This window comes from Rhinolophus sinicus, chromosome 16 (assembly GCF_057876585.1).
Source record: "Rhinolophus sinicus isolate RSI-liver-muscle chromosome 16, RSI-T2T, whole genome shotgun sequence".
Lineage (NCBI taxonomy): Eukaryota > Metazoa > Chordata > Mammalia > Chiroptera > Rhinolophidae > Rhinolophus > Rhinolophus sinicus.
This window is the reverse complement of record NC_142516.1, coordinates 106,918,074-106,933,609: the sequence shown is the minus strand read 5'-3', so window position 1 is coordinate 106,933,609 and position 15,536 is coordinate 106,918,074. Positions and strand designations below refer to the sequence as shown.

General features: G+C 35.1%; 1 protein-coding gene across 3 annotated transcripts in view; it reads left to right on the top strand.

Annotated features, from left to right (window-relative positions):
• INTS6 (integrator complex subunit 6) overlaps positions 1-15,536 on the top strand; it is a 92,652-nt gene that overhangs the window by 64,215 nt on the left and 12,901 nt on the right. For 2 of the 3 annotated variants that reach the window (XM_074329907.2, XM_019752156.2), the window contains 7 exons: positions 918-1,133; positions 3,222-3,348; positions 4,356-4,498; positions 4,712-4,943; positions 9,306-9,677; positions 10,757-10,850; positions 12,479-13,106. In XM_074329907.2, the coding sequence (XP_074186008.1) occupies positions 918-1,133; positions 3,222-3,348; positions 4,356-4,498; positions 4,712-4,943; positions 9,306-9,677; positions 10,757-10,850; positions 12,479-12,572 (1,278 nt within the window). In that variant the 3' untranslated portion in view covers positions 12,573-13,106. Of the gene's footprint in view, positions 1-917; positions 1,134-3,221; positions 3,349-4,355; positions 4,499-4,711; positions 4,944-9,305; positions 9,678-10,756; positions 10,851-12,478; positions 13,107-15,536 lie in introns of those variants that run through there. The other variant, XR_012495567.2, reaches the window with a different exon arrangement.

The window sequence follows — 15,536 nt, the reverse complement described above, 5'->3', positions numbered from 1 at the left end:
CCATCCTATTAGTATATTACATTTTAAAACCACTTATATCATATAATAATATAATTCTATCTCCAGGTACATGACATGCTATATTTTGAAATGTTAATTTCAAATAAGTCCTAGTTTATGAAAATGACTTCATTAATATGGTCCTAGACTTCCTGTATGTGAACATTGTTTTCTTTTGCCAAATTTATGTTAGAAAGTTGTTTTTCTTCGACAAAATAGCAGTTTCTTTTGCTTTATGTTTTAAAGCCTGTTGTTTTTTCTTCGAAAATTGGAGTTTCTTTTGAAATGTTTGTAAAAGACATTGAATTCTGTCGTTTTGGGCGTAATTCACATTAATAGATAATATGGTAGTTAAGCAGTGTACAACTGACTGCCAAGGTATTAATGTTATAAAAAATACATTATTTTTCCAGTACTTCTGCCATTTCTACTTTAACTGTTAATTGAAATGTAGGTTGTAAAGAGTCAAACTACTGCTATTTGATTTACAGTGAAAAACTACATCATTATTTCCTATATCTATGAAGATTTAGTTATGTGCTAATAACAGTGTCTTTAAGTAAATATTGATGAGATGATTTTTTTCTATTTTACATCACCTGAATTGGAAATATGTATTTTCATTTAGAGTGCCTTTATATTTCATGGTTTAAGTGTAGTGGATATTAATAAATAAAATGAATTAAAGTCGTATTTGTTTGCCCTGCTCCAAAAGCCTAGAATTCTAATGATTTAAAATCATAAGACATTGTTTAAACTATGTTTACCAAGCATGTGACATAAAGTATGCTACTTGAGTTTTTAGTTTCTTATGTACATTTTAAATATAATATTTAATTTATAGAAGACGAAAGCTATAGTATTTAATTTGCCAATTTAGATTATAACAAGACAACTCTTACTTATTTTTACTTTAGGCCAAAATAGAATCTGATCGAGTCATCGGATCTGTAGGCAAAAAAGTAGTACAGGAAACTGGTATTAAAGTCCGAAGCCGATCCCATGGTTTGTCAATGGCATATAGGAAAGATTTTCAACAGTTACTCCAGGGAATTTCAGAGGATATTCCTCACAGACTGCTGGACCTTAATATGAAAGAATACACTGGGTTCCAAGTTGCTTTGCTCAATAAGGTAATAGTTACATAAAGTTAATGCTGCTCCAGTTACATTCTGTTGTATTGTTGAATAGATTAAATTTTCTATTAACTGATACTGTTTGTCCAAATTTTCAGAAGTACTTTTATACCTTTGCACAATAATGATCATTTAGTCGTTGAATTTTATAATTAAAACAGACATTGTACATGGTAAGTGAATGAATGAATATATTGATGAAGAGTAAACTAACCTATTCATTTTGTAAATGAGTAAACAGATGCTTAGAGATTGCTTAAAGTGAGATAGCTAATGCTAGAGTCACTATAGTTTGGTACTTACACTGATGACCTTGGGCGCACAGCATGGTCCTAAAATGCTTTATGAATACTCATTATTAAAAAGATCTTTATCCCAGCAGCCTTTTTGTGAAAATAAAATTTATATGCCGATTGTAAAATACATATGGAAATGTAAAGGTACTAGAATAGCTAAAATAATTTTGGAAAAGAATAGAGTTGCAAGACTTGCGCTATCTAATTTTGAAAGTTACTGTAAAGCTGCAGTGATCAACACTTTGTATTGTTGGCATAAGGATAAACATAAATCAGTGGAACAGAATAGAGTCTATGAGCAGGCCCTCACACATATAGTCAGTTTTTAACAAAGGTACCAAAATAATTCAGTGGGTGAGAATAGTCTTTTCAACAAATAGTGTTGGAACAATTGGATATCCATATTCAAAATATGTAAATGTGACTGTTACCTAACATTACTTGAAGTGACCATGGTCGTAAATATAAGAACAAAACTATAAACTAGAAGAAAACTGGAGAAAATCTTCATGACCTTGGGTCATGGGTCATTGAAGATTTCTAAAATACAACACAAAAAGCACTTGATAAATTGAACTTCATGAAAAGTAAAATTTTTGTCTTCAAAAGAAACTTTGAAAAACGAACAGGAAGTTACAGCCTGGGAGAAAAGCATATATTGAATAAAGAACTCATACAACCCAACAATAAAGAGATAAGCATCCCCATAAAAAAAAGGGGGGTGGGCAATTTGAACAGACACTTCACCAAATAAAATATACAAACTTGAATAGGCACATGAAAAGGTGCTCAACCTTATTGTCTGTTAGGGGAATACAAATTAAAACCATAATGAGACCCCCATTTTACACCTACTAGAATGGCTAAAATTTTAAAGACTGAAAAATTTCAAGTGTTGGCGAAGAGGTAGAGTGACTGAACTCTCATACACTGCTGATGGAAAATAGTTTGCAGTTTCTTAAGAAGGTAAATATATACTTGCTATTTAACCAGCAGGTCTACTTGTAGGTATATATCTGCCCAAGAGAAATGAAAATATATATCATAGAAGCATTATTCATAATATACCACAACTGAAAAACAATCCAATGTTCATGAACTGGTAAATGGAAGATGTGGTATACCCATATAATGGAACACTACTGTTCTACAGTAAAAAGGCACAGACTACTCATACATGAACAACATGGATGAATCTCAAAAACATGCTAAGTGAAAGAAGCCAGATAGAAAAGATTACACAGTGCAAGATTCCATCTATAAAATGGAATGTACAGACAGAAAGCACATCAGTGGTTCCCTGGGTTTAAGAATAGGGATTTGACTACAAATGGGCACAAGGGACTTGGGATGATGGAAGTGTTGTACAACTGGATTGTGGTGATTGGTTTACAGCTCTAAAGTTACTGGCCCTCATCAAACTGTGTACTTAAATGGGCAATTTTATGGTATGTAAATTATACTTCAAAACTTAAAACAAAACAAAACTTCAAAGTCTTTAAAATTTGGAAATTCATTTTATAAGATGTTTACTTCTCTTAGCCAGAATGTATGATAAAATCTTAAGTTCGATGTGAATTTGAGATTACTTGGTTGAGTTCACAACTGATTTTCTATCTTTTGGTTTCCAAAACAGTACATTAAGATTACATTATAACTCTTTATCCTGTTTTTTAAGCTAATTAGTTAAGTTGCATATCTTACTTTCAAACCCATCGTGCAGGGTAGAGATTTTAGTCTCTTAATTCTATGTTTGTAAATAACTTTTGTTTTTGAATGTTTTCAATAGGATTTGAAGCCACAGACATTTAGAAATGCATATGACATACCAAGACGGAATCTTTTGGATCACTTAACAAGAATGAGATCTAATCTTATGAAAAGCACGCGCAGATTTCTTAAAGGACAGGATGAAGGTTAGATCATAGTTTTAATATTGGTATTCCTTCTATAAATTTGCTTATATTGAAAAAACATAATACGATAATACTGTAACTCTTAAAGAATTATTACAGTAGTATCACAGTCTCATTGTAAATTCAAATAAATGAAGTTAAAAAGTGAGTCATCCCTGATACTTTACATTTCTTCCTGCTGTCACTGTTGCCCCAAATTCTATTCCCCAGAGGTTCAACCGTTGACAACAGCTTAGTTTCCTTTGTTGATTTTTCATACGTTTTCACACATTCGTATGCACAGACACCACCGTCATTTTCTTACGATATATTAATATCTGATGGTTTAACCCTGGGTGGCCAATACATCATATTCTGATATTTCCTTCAACTAAGAGGATGCCAAAAAATGTATACACATTTTAAGAAAGGAAAACTGTATTAAAATTGTAATACTCAATATATACCAGTAACAAAAGATGAATACAAGTCACGTTTGACTTCTACAATTACAAGAGGTGCTCAAAGTGGTTACCATCAGCATAATTTTAATACAGTTTTTTCCTTTCTAAAATGTGTATACATTTTTTGGCACCCTCTATATCCATGACATCTACTACAAATTAAGTCAGATGAGAATTTAACCCTTTGCTACCTCTGATGTAAGCAATAGCTTTATATAAAAAGGTTTATCTATGTGATTTTTCTGTAAATTCGGCTAAATTCTTTTTATTTGGAATAGAGTAGAAGAGACATTCCTTTTCATAGTAGATTATACATACTGCTTATTCTGTGCACTGAAGTTAGCTGCAATATTTTTGTTTAGAATATAAAATTAATGATTTAAAATTTTAAAAATCTCAAAGTCTTTTATGTCACACTGTTTATAATGGCAGCACATTCATTTAGAATATGTGGTAAGGGTCTGCCTGGAATAACATCGGGTAGCATTCATATATAAGAAGACATGTGATAACCAGAATTGGTTTTAGTGAGGTTAACTTCTGTTGTCACTCTTCTGTCTGAAGATCAAGTGCACAGTGTTCCTATAGCACAGATGGGGAACTACCAGGAATACCTCAAGCAGATACCTTCTCCACTGAGAGAACTCGACCCTGATCAGCCACGAAGGCTGCATACATTTGGCAACCCCTTTAAGCTGGATAAAAAGGTAAGTTTGAAATGTTCCATTACACAATTCGTTTGTGCTAGGTGCTATGGATTTAAATTCTTAATGTAACTAAAATAAGCTGAGGCTGTTATCCTGGTAGAGTATCTAATAAATGTCAACGTAGTCAAATATAGTTGTTTTAATGGGAATTAGAATTAGTTGTGCCATTTAAAAACTGTAAATCTAGGCAAATTATATTCCTTTTTGCTCTAGGGTATGATGATAGATGAAGCAGATGAATTTGTGGCTGGACCTCAAAATAAACATAAACGTCCTGGAGAAGCAAATATGCAAGGAATCCCTAAAAGACGTCGCTGTATGTCTCCACTACTAAGAGGCAGACAACAGAATCCAGTTGTGAACAATCATATTGGAGGAAAAGGACCACCTGTACCCATCACTCAAGCCCAGCCAGATCTTATTAAACCCCTTCCTCTTCATAAAAGTAAGAGTTTGGTTTTTTTTTAAAAAAAAACATGATTTACTGCTTTTTGGTTCTTTAGAGAAGAGATTTTTTAATAGATTATAGAACAAAATGATAAAGTCCAAGAATGTCTCGAGAAGATAATTTGTTTATTCTAAATTTTGGCGTGTCATTATTTTTATGTCGTTTTGATGAATGAATGTTGAACATTTTATATGTTCATTATGCATTATTAGCTATCATGAGCTAAAATATTATTTGCAAATCTTAAGTATTTCAAAATAATAGTATTTAAAGAGGCATTATCAATACTCATACATAGAAAGGTGGTTTTCAATATCAGTTTAATGCAACAACTAACTATTGAATACCTGTGGTATTTTAAAAATGTTAGCCATTAAGGTATAGCGATGATGACAGTAGTGATTTCTGCCTTCATTTCTGAGCGAGGAAAGGAAGTCATTGAACATTTCATTAGAAGTGTGGTGAATGTTACAAAAGCGAAGTCAAGTATGTTGTGGATGTATTTGGCAAGACGATTTAACTTGGTCTATGGGGTCAAGGCACTTTACTGAGGAAATTGTTTAAACCAGCACTTGAAGGATGAGTGAGAATTAGTTAACTGAAGCTGTCCGTTTGCCTATGCCACAGGAGTAATCAATCTAAGAAGAGAATGTCTAAGGTCTATAGAAAAGAGAAGGGCATTAGAACTGAAAATTCTGGCATAGCAAGGATGTTGGGAATGAGGTAAGGTGTGACCTGAAAGATAGGCAGAGGCCAGATCATGGAGGGCCTGGGAAGCCATTGTAAAGATGCTAGACTTTAAGGACAGTGAGAATCCACTGAAAGATTTAAAGAGGTAGTGACCTGATCTGATCAGTATTTTATAAAGACCAGGCTGACTGACTATACTGTGTGGAATATTATCAGGGAAGAATAGGAATGGATGCAGGGAACCCTTCATGAATTAATGGGTTCATTAATTATAGGTAGTGATCATTCATGGCTTATAACATCTTAACTGGAGAGAAAAGAAATATTATATCCCTTCTGCTGGAATTATACAGTATTACCCCTGAAGTAGTCTTACCAAAAAAAATTTTTTTGAACATCAATCTGATCAAGCCTCTGACTACCAATTTATAGGAAATACAAGAGACAGAGAGACGTGTTAAATGACAAAACAGGGATATAATTAGCAAAATCCAGATTATGGGAAACTCTATAGGACAAAGACTCTGGTGTGTTTGTGTGTGTATTTTTGCTTCCAAGAAAAAAAATACATAGAAAAAAGAAAAGTACAGAAGGATTTTATAGATTCAAAGATAGTTAAGAGACATATAAAACAATTGCAGTTTGGGTCCTGATTTTGACCCTGAATCAAACAAAATCAAACTTTTCCACAAATAGAAAATATATCAGGTAATTAAGATTGTGGACACTGACTATATATTTGATGTTAAATTTTTGGATGCACAGGACCCAGTTAGGAAACCCAGGGAAGAGCTCATGGTGACCTGACAGTGGGTTGCAAGAAGAATATGTGCTTGAGAAATAATTGGACATATCAGCAAAGGATTTGGTGACGAGTGACAGGATGCTGGAGCCAGGGCAAGGGAGGAGTCAGGCTTCTATCTTGAGAGATACTGGGTAGATGCTGATGATGGTGTCAGGGGTGGAGTAGAAAAAGAGATGAGGAGTGAATTTAATTTCGAAGTGCGTAGTAGGTAGCCAAGTAGACATCCTAAGCTGGAAGATGATTGTTTGAGTTTGGAGCTCAGAAGATGACTGGGCTAGAGAGGTAAGTATGGGAGGCAGCTTAACCCCCATTGGAGTGAATAAAATCTCACCAAGGGAAATAGCGAGAAGGAAAAAAAGAGCCTAAGATAGGATCTTGAAAGTGCCAAAGTTAAGAGGAGATAAAAGATTCAGAGAAGGCGATTGAGAAAGAAGAATCCCAGAAATAGGAAAAAATAGAGAAACATTTAGTGTCATGGAAGTGAAAGGGTAGGAAAACTGGGTGGTTGGTGGTCTCATATACTTAAACAGATCAGTCAAGAAAAGAATTAGATTCTGTTAGTCTTTGGTTATCTTAGCAAGAGTAATTTTGATGTAGTAAAGGGGAAGAAAGACTAAAGATGTGGGTTGAAGAGTGAGAGATGAGAAAATGGAGACAATGAGTGTAAACAACCAGTTGAAGAAGTTTAGCTGTGAAGGGAAGGTGGGAACAGAGTGTTAGCTAGAAGATGTCATGAGGTTAAAAATGGTGATTTTGTTTTTAAGATGATAGAGTTGAGCATGTTTAAATGCTTTTGTGATGGAGCCAGTAGAGAGGGAGCAGTTGAAAATGAAGGTGAGAAAAAGTATAATCAGCACAAAGTCACTGCGAAGGCTGAAGGGAATGGTCCAGACCCCAGATGAAAGAATGCTGCGTCTATTGAATGTACGTGGTTACAGGCTTGATGGTGGGAAGCAGAGGAAGTTCCCATCCCACAGCTCTGCTTTTCTGTCCTCTGTGAAGCAGGAGGTGACATACACTGCTGAGAGGGAAGGAGAGATTGGGGAGATCGGAGATGTTAAGAGAGTAGAGAAGATTTCAGTGATCTTGCAGGAGAGGAATAAAAGCTGGTAGTAAGACTGCCAGTCAGTGCTAAGGTCCACGTCCAGATGGTGACTGACCACTCTGCAGAGCTGGGGCATATTTTAGTGCTCGCCATTCTAAGTGCAGGTGTGGAACAAGCAGCTAGATAGTCATCAAATGCTGGGCTTTGCCTGGCTGGTGTCATGGGAGAAAGAATTGAGGACATTGGTAAAAAGTGATATATTAAGGGATATACGTTAGAAAAATAAGCAAGTGGATATCTAGAAGGGATCTGGTTAATAAGAGGGAGGAGTTGCTGGAGTAAAAGTCTGGCCGAGTTGAAACGCAATAGCAGGAGCACTGCCAAGATAAGGGTTATGTTTCTCCATCCCTGAATTTGTGTTTGAGTTGAGAGGCAAACGTGAGACTGAAAAAAAGTTCTTTGGAGATGGGAAATTGAGGAAGTGGCGGGCCAGGTTCTTGGCAGGGTATCTGCTTAGACATTGAAGTCACGCACCACGGCACTTCTCAAACTTGAATGTGTGTGTGAGTCACCTAGGGATCTAGTTAAACTACGGATTCTAATTCGTTCAGCTGGGGTGGGGCTTTAGCTGAGCATTTCTTGGACGCTCTGATGAGGCTAATGCTGCGTGTCCATGGACCACACTCTGAATGGTAAGGACCTAGCGTGACGTCCTGAGGGACAGGGAGGTGGAAGTCTGAGCCAGGTGCCGGAGACATGTGTGACCAGAGGTGTGCTTGGGGATCAATAAAGGTAGTGACGGTGGGAGAGAGGAGGAGTGCAGTGATACAGTTGAGCCTCAAAAGAGCACGAGTTTTTCCAGGAGTGCATGGAAAAAGGGTCCTGAGGTGGTTACTGAGGGGTGAGGGAATCAGTGATTCCACACCCGCGGAGAAGGAGAGAAAGCAGTTTCTACTTCAGGTCTGAAAAGGAGAGCCGTTTCTTTGCAGGAAAACTGGTTTCAGTTAAAGGAGTTGTAGAAGATATTCAGTAAAGTTGGCATATCATGGAATAAGAATTTAGGAGAGAGCCAGAAGTCGGCGGGATTTTTGTGGGGATGAGTTTACATTTTCGACAGTAGGTGAGGGAAGTAGAGATGAATTCAGCTGGTGTCCTAGTGGTTTGGTGAGCAATCAGGGAACTTAGAATTCTGCTGCTTTCTGTGGGTAGCAAGTGTACTAATCTAATGTTAACAGGCAAGGTGGCAAGCAAGCTTTTACCTCTAGTTGTCTAATGATCTCAACTGGGCACCAGGGTGGGTTCTGCATTGCTCAAGTTACGAAGACCGGATGGGTGGGTATAAGAAAAGAGTGTACTGGGAAATGGTCTGTTCGGTGGTATGTCCCCTGAAGAATATTGAACAGTTTAAACTCCCTGTGTTTACTTTTGCCTCTAAATAATAATACATAGATAAGGCAGAGGTAGGTTGGAATGAGCTAGGGCTAAAGAAAGGATAAATATAATAATGTTGATCATTTATATTTCCCTAACACTCTACTTGTTCAATAAAATTGTCATAGAATACAGCAGAGAACTAAAAGTTGGTTGAGGTTAGCTTTTATTTTATTTCCCCTAAGGGCAGAAATTGTACAGGTTTTGTGAATATTGTGAATGTCTTACGTTGAATCCACAGTATCTTTGGCAAAGCTTAGGAACCATATCACTTTATTTGTTAATTTGCAGCAGTTGTGATATGCTATATCAGTTGATATTTTTTCGTAGCTTTCTTTACTATGTGCTTTGATATTGCCTCTCATCATTTTTCTCCCTTTGTTTTTAGTTTCAGAAGCTAGTAATGATTCGACAGTAGATGATGTGGTTGAAAATCATGTTGCTGACCAACTTTCATCAGATATTACACCAAATGCTGTGGATACTGAATTTTCAACATCCTCTCCAGCCAATTTACTGGAACGACCAACCAATCATACAGAGGCTCTCGGTCATGACCATTTAGGAACTAATGACCTCAACGTTGGTGGATTTTTAGAAAATCATGAGGAGCCAAGAGATAAAGTACAGTGTCCTGAAGAGAATATACCAGCATCTTCACTCAACAAAGGAAAGAAATTGATGCATTGCAGAAGCCATGAAGAAGTCAACACTGAACTAAAAGCACAAATAATGAAAGAGATCCGAAAGCCAGGAAGAAGTATGTATAATTAGAAACAAACCTCAGATTTGATTTCTGTGTGTGCTCAAAAAAACAGAAAAGTCAAATTAACTAAAAGTGTAGATGTGATTCTAGATCAGTCTTGTCAATATATAAGCTATATAAGATTTGATTCTTTATTCAGCTGACAAACACTGACTACCTGCTATATCCAAAGTCCTGTGCTACATAAGGTAAGCAGGAGGGCCTGAGAGCACAGGAAGAACACACAGATAAATTACACATGGTTCCTACGATAACAGGAGCCCAGAGTCTAGAGTATTCTTTTAGCCAGCAACTGAATTTTAATATAGCAGTAAACCCAAAAAGATGTAGTGACTGTTAAAAGATGTAGTGACTGTTATGTGACTTCATGTTTGTCAAGTTTGCAACATGTGCCTACCACCGTGTTTAAGATTTAAACTATGATGGTGAGCAGGGATGTGTTTAGGTCAAAAAACTAAAGTTACGAAGCTGTCTATTATAATACAAAAGAACTTGGGGGAATAAATTTCAATATTATTGGCGTCCATTCAGAAGATGTTGACAGATCACCTGCTATGGTGGTACAGTGACCCATGTGTGGTCCAGAAGTGGGTAAGACTCAGCCCTTGCCCTTTAGGATCTTATAGACCTAGGCAGAGTTTTGTGTGAAAACCTGAAACTGAAATAGCGCTCTCAGTCTGTTTTATTTTCTTGCCTCCGTGTAACCCCCCTCCCACCCCACCTTCCTATGCTAGCTGTAGTTTAGAATTTAAATTATAAGGATGTACTTTTGTAAAGGCAACTTGCTTCTTTTCAGTGGCACCACCAAAAAGCTATTTATTCATCCTTCTAAGTTGTGATTTGTTAATGGGAACTTTTACCAAAAAAGCAGTATTTGACAAGTTATTTTATCTTTCTTGATATATGATAAAATATATGTATAATAAAGTCTTCAATGAGCAGTGAAAATTTTATGTAGAATATTTTTGTTTTTGTCTTAGTAGATCTTGATGTAGTAAACTGCAATAGAAAAATACTGAATAGATTATAAAGGAAAGACACTTAATTTTTCTTTTTGCTTCTCTTGTTTTAAGAATATGAAAGAATCTTCACTTTACTGAAGCATGTGCAAGGCAGTTTACAAACAAGACTAATATTTTTACAAAATGTCATTAAAGAAGCATCAAGGTAAATAATCTATTGAACATCAGTATTTTATAGTATCTATTTTGTACTTGTATTGTTATGCTTGTGTGTGTGTCTCTCTCTCTCACACACATACACAGACACACACCCCTACATCTGTCTCAGTCTATTGAAAGAAGTTTAATTAAAAAATAGCCACACACAAAATCTTTAGAAATTATGAACCTTTTCTCCCTACAAGTTACAGATACTTCCATAATTCTCTTTTATCCTACTTTGTGGGTTTTTGGTGTCTTTAATTTTACAGCCTTTAATATTTCTTCTTTGTATATATGGACAACATGTAATATTAATCACTGATTAGAAGTAAACCTTGAGAGGCAATATTTTAATGCAGTTCATTTGTATGTGGGAAAACATGTAGCTAAGGGGACCAGAGTCAGACTAATGGGCCTTATTCTGATTGCTTCGGTAGCCCAGGATTATGTCCTTTTGTACAAGGAATATGGATCAATATTATAAAGGGTAATTACATAGTGCAGTTAACTGACAAGCGTAGTTGTATGAGTTTAGTGAGTACAAACAGTATTTCTTCTTTTTCGTTTGAGACTTTTAGTAAGAAAACTTCGGGTTTGTCTTATCTGACCTTCCAAATATGCCCATTCTTTAATTGATCCCCCAGTTTCTTCCAGGGTATACTTGAAGATTGTTTTAGATAGAGCAGTTAATTTTTTATTTTATTTTTTTTTTTGTGAGTGACTAGAGTATAGGCCACTTGGAAGGTGCAAGATAAGGCCATAACTTTTTGTGTTACTTGTTTTGAGTTATTAACTATTCTGCTCTTTATGTAACATTCTGTCAGCTCAAACTTCATCATGGGTTTAGCTATATTCCTGGTGCCTGCACTCTACGTCTGGCACCATTTAGAGATTTGTGTAATATTATGTGGCTATTCATTAGTTTCAAGTAGAGAGGAAATGGGTATAGATTGGGCAATATTTTTGGATATTTGAAAAAGCATCAGCAGTATTAATACTTAGGTAGACAAATGCAATTTTAGTGTACTAATTACTGAAAAAAATTTTAAATTACTACTTGAACTTTAACTGTTTGTTATATCCTATACTAAAGATGTCTAATTATCCTTGATTTACTAGCTTTCAGATTGTAACAGTAAAACCGTGGTTTTTAAAGTGTTACTCCCCAACTTTCATTTCTTTTTCCATTTTGTGGGGGATTATATTCATACTTTGTTAACATTCCTTTCAACATTCAACTTTCAAAGAGCATCAGAAGAAGCTATTGGAGTCATTGCTTTGGGAGCCCTAATTTGCTGGAATATTTGTCATCGTTGTATATCAGGGTTTTTTTTTTTCATTTGTTTTGTTTTGTTTTTGTTTTTGTTTTTTGATTGTGGAAGGAATAACCTCTTTTCCATTGTACCTAGGCTGGATTATTTGTTTTAGGAACAAACTGTAATACTGTACTGATAAAATAATTTACTAATCTTCTAGCAGATTTTATTTATCATAAGGTTGTTGAATTTTAATTTTCATTTCACTTTGAAAAAATCTTCCCAAGGCAGTTTCTCTATTTAAAAAGAAAATTATATTAATATATAACTTTATCTATTAAAAAGAAATTGAGAGTGCTATTATTTTTTTATACAGGTTTAAAAAACGAATGCTAATAGAACAACTGGAGAACTTCTTGGATGAAATTCATCGAAGAGCCAATCAGATCAACCATATTAATAGCAATTAAAAGAAAACAGAATGTGGCCACTTATTTCACTATATCTTCTCCAAATACAAAGTAAATGCAAGACTGTTGTGATCTTGCATTCATTTTTTGACATGCATTGTTGGCTATTTGAAATACTAAGAGCAAGTCTACAAATCCTTTTCCCATCATTTTGCAGTGACCTTTTCTTCATTTTTGGTTTATTTTTGTAATGTGAAAAGTATCACTCTAAAAAAACATTTTTATTTAACAAACTAAAAATATTCCTCCAAATCTCTTGCTTGTCATTGACTCTTGCGTGTCAATTTCCCTCAGGTTCTATTTTCTTAAACCAACCTTTAAAATTGTCACCTCTGTTAAGGTTGAACTTTGCCAAAAAAATAAAAAAGAGAAATTACTTTGTAATTTTTGGGGAAAAAAGCACATACATTAAAACTAGGTAATGTTTTGTATATACAGTTATTTTGGATATATTATTGTAAGTTGTACAAATGTATTTTGAAGAATATTTAAGAAAAGCACTTTTGTTATTCCATCAATAAATGCTCTATTTTACTCTTGTGTGGTTTAGGAAATAATCACATTTAAAGTACTCATTTAAAACCATCTTAAGATAATGGAATTTTAAAAGCCTTGCTTTTAGCATTGGAAAAATACACCACTTGAAGTTCACATTTGTTAAGCCTAACTGTAATTACGTGGTACATAATCTGCATTGTCTTTTTAAAATATGTTCTTAGTTTTTGTTGGCCACACCAACGTACTCCCATCTGCCAATTAATGGAAACGACGCTCACTCTGTGGCAGATAGGCAGACACTTTAAAAACTCTTGAAAACGCAGACACCTTTGGACATTATTGGTTTCCTTTCTTCCCTTCAACCCCTTTTCCTTTCTCACTAAGATTGTGGATGGCTCTAAGTTGAAGCTGTTAGTTAGGGAGGTGTAACTTTGGGGTATATCACGTGCTCTGAAATGTCTAGCCTTTAGCAGCTTGATGTCATGATTACAAAAGTCCCATAACAAATGGGGTTCAAAGGGGATTTCTTTGTTCTGCTTTGCTATTCTCACACTTAAACTCTCTATTTTACGTAGAAGCTAAATGGAAAGGAAACAGATTTCAGATGACTTTGCTCATTTTGCATTTCCCCTCATTACCCAGGAAAAGGAAAAACCAACACTTATTAATCGCCCACCCTCAGTAAAACGGCCTCATGTGTCCTTACTGAGGACATGACCCTATGACTTGACCCACTGACCATTCATAGATCACTGCTGTGCCTTGTAGTGCTTTTGGGGTAACCAGGAGAAAAAGGTTAAAATGCATTTAGATTAAAAGGGTGAAATAAATTTATAAAATTATAGTAAAATGGAAATATTTTTAGGTTCATAACATTTGAAAATCACATACCCTTATCTTTTTACACTTTAGAACATTTTTTAAATTTCAAGGGTATAGCAAAATGAAATTGTAACTTTTTATGAAGAAAAGTATAGATGAAAGAGGAGAACATGTTTGAGATCTGTTAATTTTAGTCTAGGGGATTTGAAACTCTCCCAATACTGAAGACAAACCCTGTCGAGAAAAAGAAGCATATATAATGTTATATAGTATTTTCATATACAATTCTTTAAACATTTTTACCTCTACAAAATACCCTTAAGTAAAGCAGGATGTCATTTAATAGACGGAATTGTTAAGGTAAATACCTACAGTCACATTACTAAATTCAGCAAGAGCTACACAAAATCCAGAATATATTGTCTAGTCTTAAATTATATACCGGGGGTGCCAAAAAAATGCACATGACTTGTATTCATCTTTTGTTATTGGTATATATTGAATATTAAAATTCATAGTTTTCCTTTGTTGAAATGTTTGTACATTTTTTTCAGCACCCTCTGTATATTTAGATTCTGAGATTAATGGAAGGGATTATAAATCATTCAGATAAAAGTTAATGCTTAACAAAAATACTTAGGAAATGGATTCAGTCTACTCCAATATTTAGCTGCTTTTCTTAGAAAATTCTTATTTCCATTTCCCAGGTTGCTCATGAGGTAATAAATCCTTTAGACCCTTGACCTTTAATCCATTTTTTTGGGTGAACCCAGAGGGAGTAGGAAGAAGCAGTTCAGTCTCCTTTTTTGGTCCGTCCTCTCTCTGCCACCATACTCTGCATCCTCTTCCTAAAGCCTAGTCACAAGGTTTGAAACCCAAGCTTACTATCCCATCTCTATCAAGTTTTCCACATTTTAAGAAACTGGGTATATTAGATCAGTTAGTGAAATACTGTATAATTCTTGTAAGCAAAGGGGAGGGGAGTATATTTGAGGGGAATAATATGTCTTAGGCCTTTAGATCACTGGATGACTTTAGACTGGACAAATGGTGTTCTCCAACAGTTTAATCTTGAGGTTAAGGTCATTTTTCTTAATGGTCTCATATGTGTCCCATTTGTCAATTGATTGAGGCATTATTCACCCTTATTTAGTAAGATTGATCAATTTGGTGTACTGAAGGCTGACGCTTGTTTTCACCTCTTTAATACCCCTGTCATCAGAAGAATGGCCTTGTGATGTGAGCAAGTGCCTCCCAGAAGGAGGTAAATAAATTCAGAGGCCTATGTTTAGATGTCCATTGGGTATGGATTAGCCTTATGTTTTCATTCTGCTTACTAAGGCTGTTCTGCAAACTCCTATCATAGAAATAGTGGTGTGTCCCTTACTACTTTAAAGATTTTATGTCTTTTTCATGCAGTTGAATTCCAAAAGAGAAAGTGTTCTCTTAACTGTCATCAACCTTTATTGGCTATCAGCTTTTGACAATGACCTTTCTGTTCAAATTTAGTTCTGCGTCTTTGTTTCTTGAGGATTGGAACCTGTCATTTTTTTCATCTTTCATTTTTTGACATGTATCCTTTCTAAGAGAGGGCTCTCTGTTGCCTGTTCCGAGTGATAATGTGACATTTTCATCTAATATATA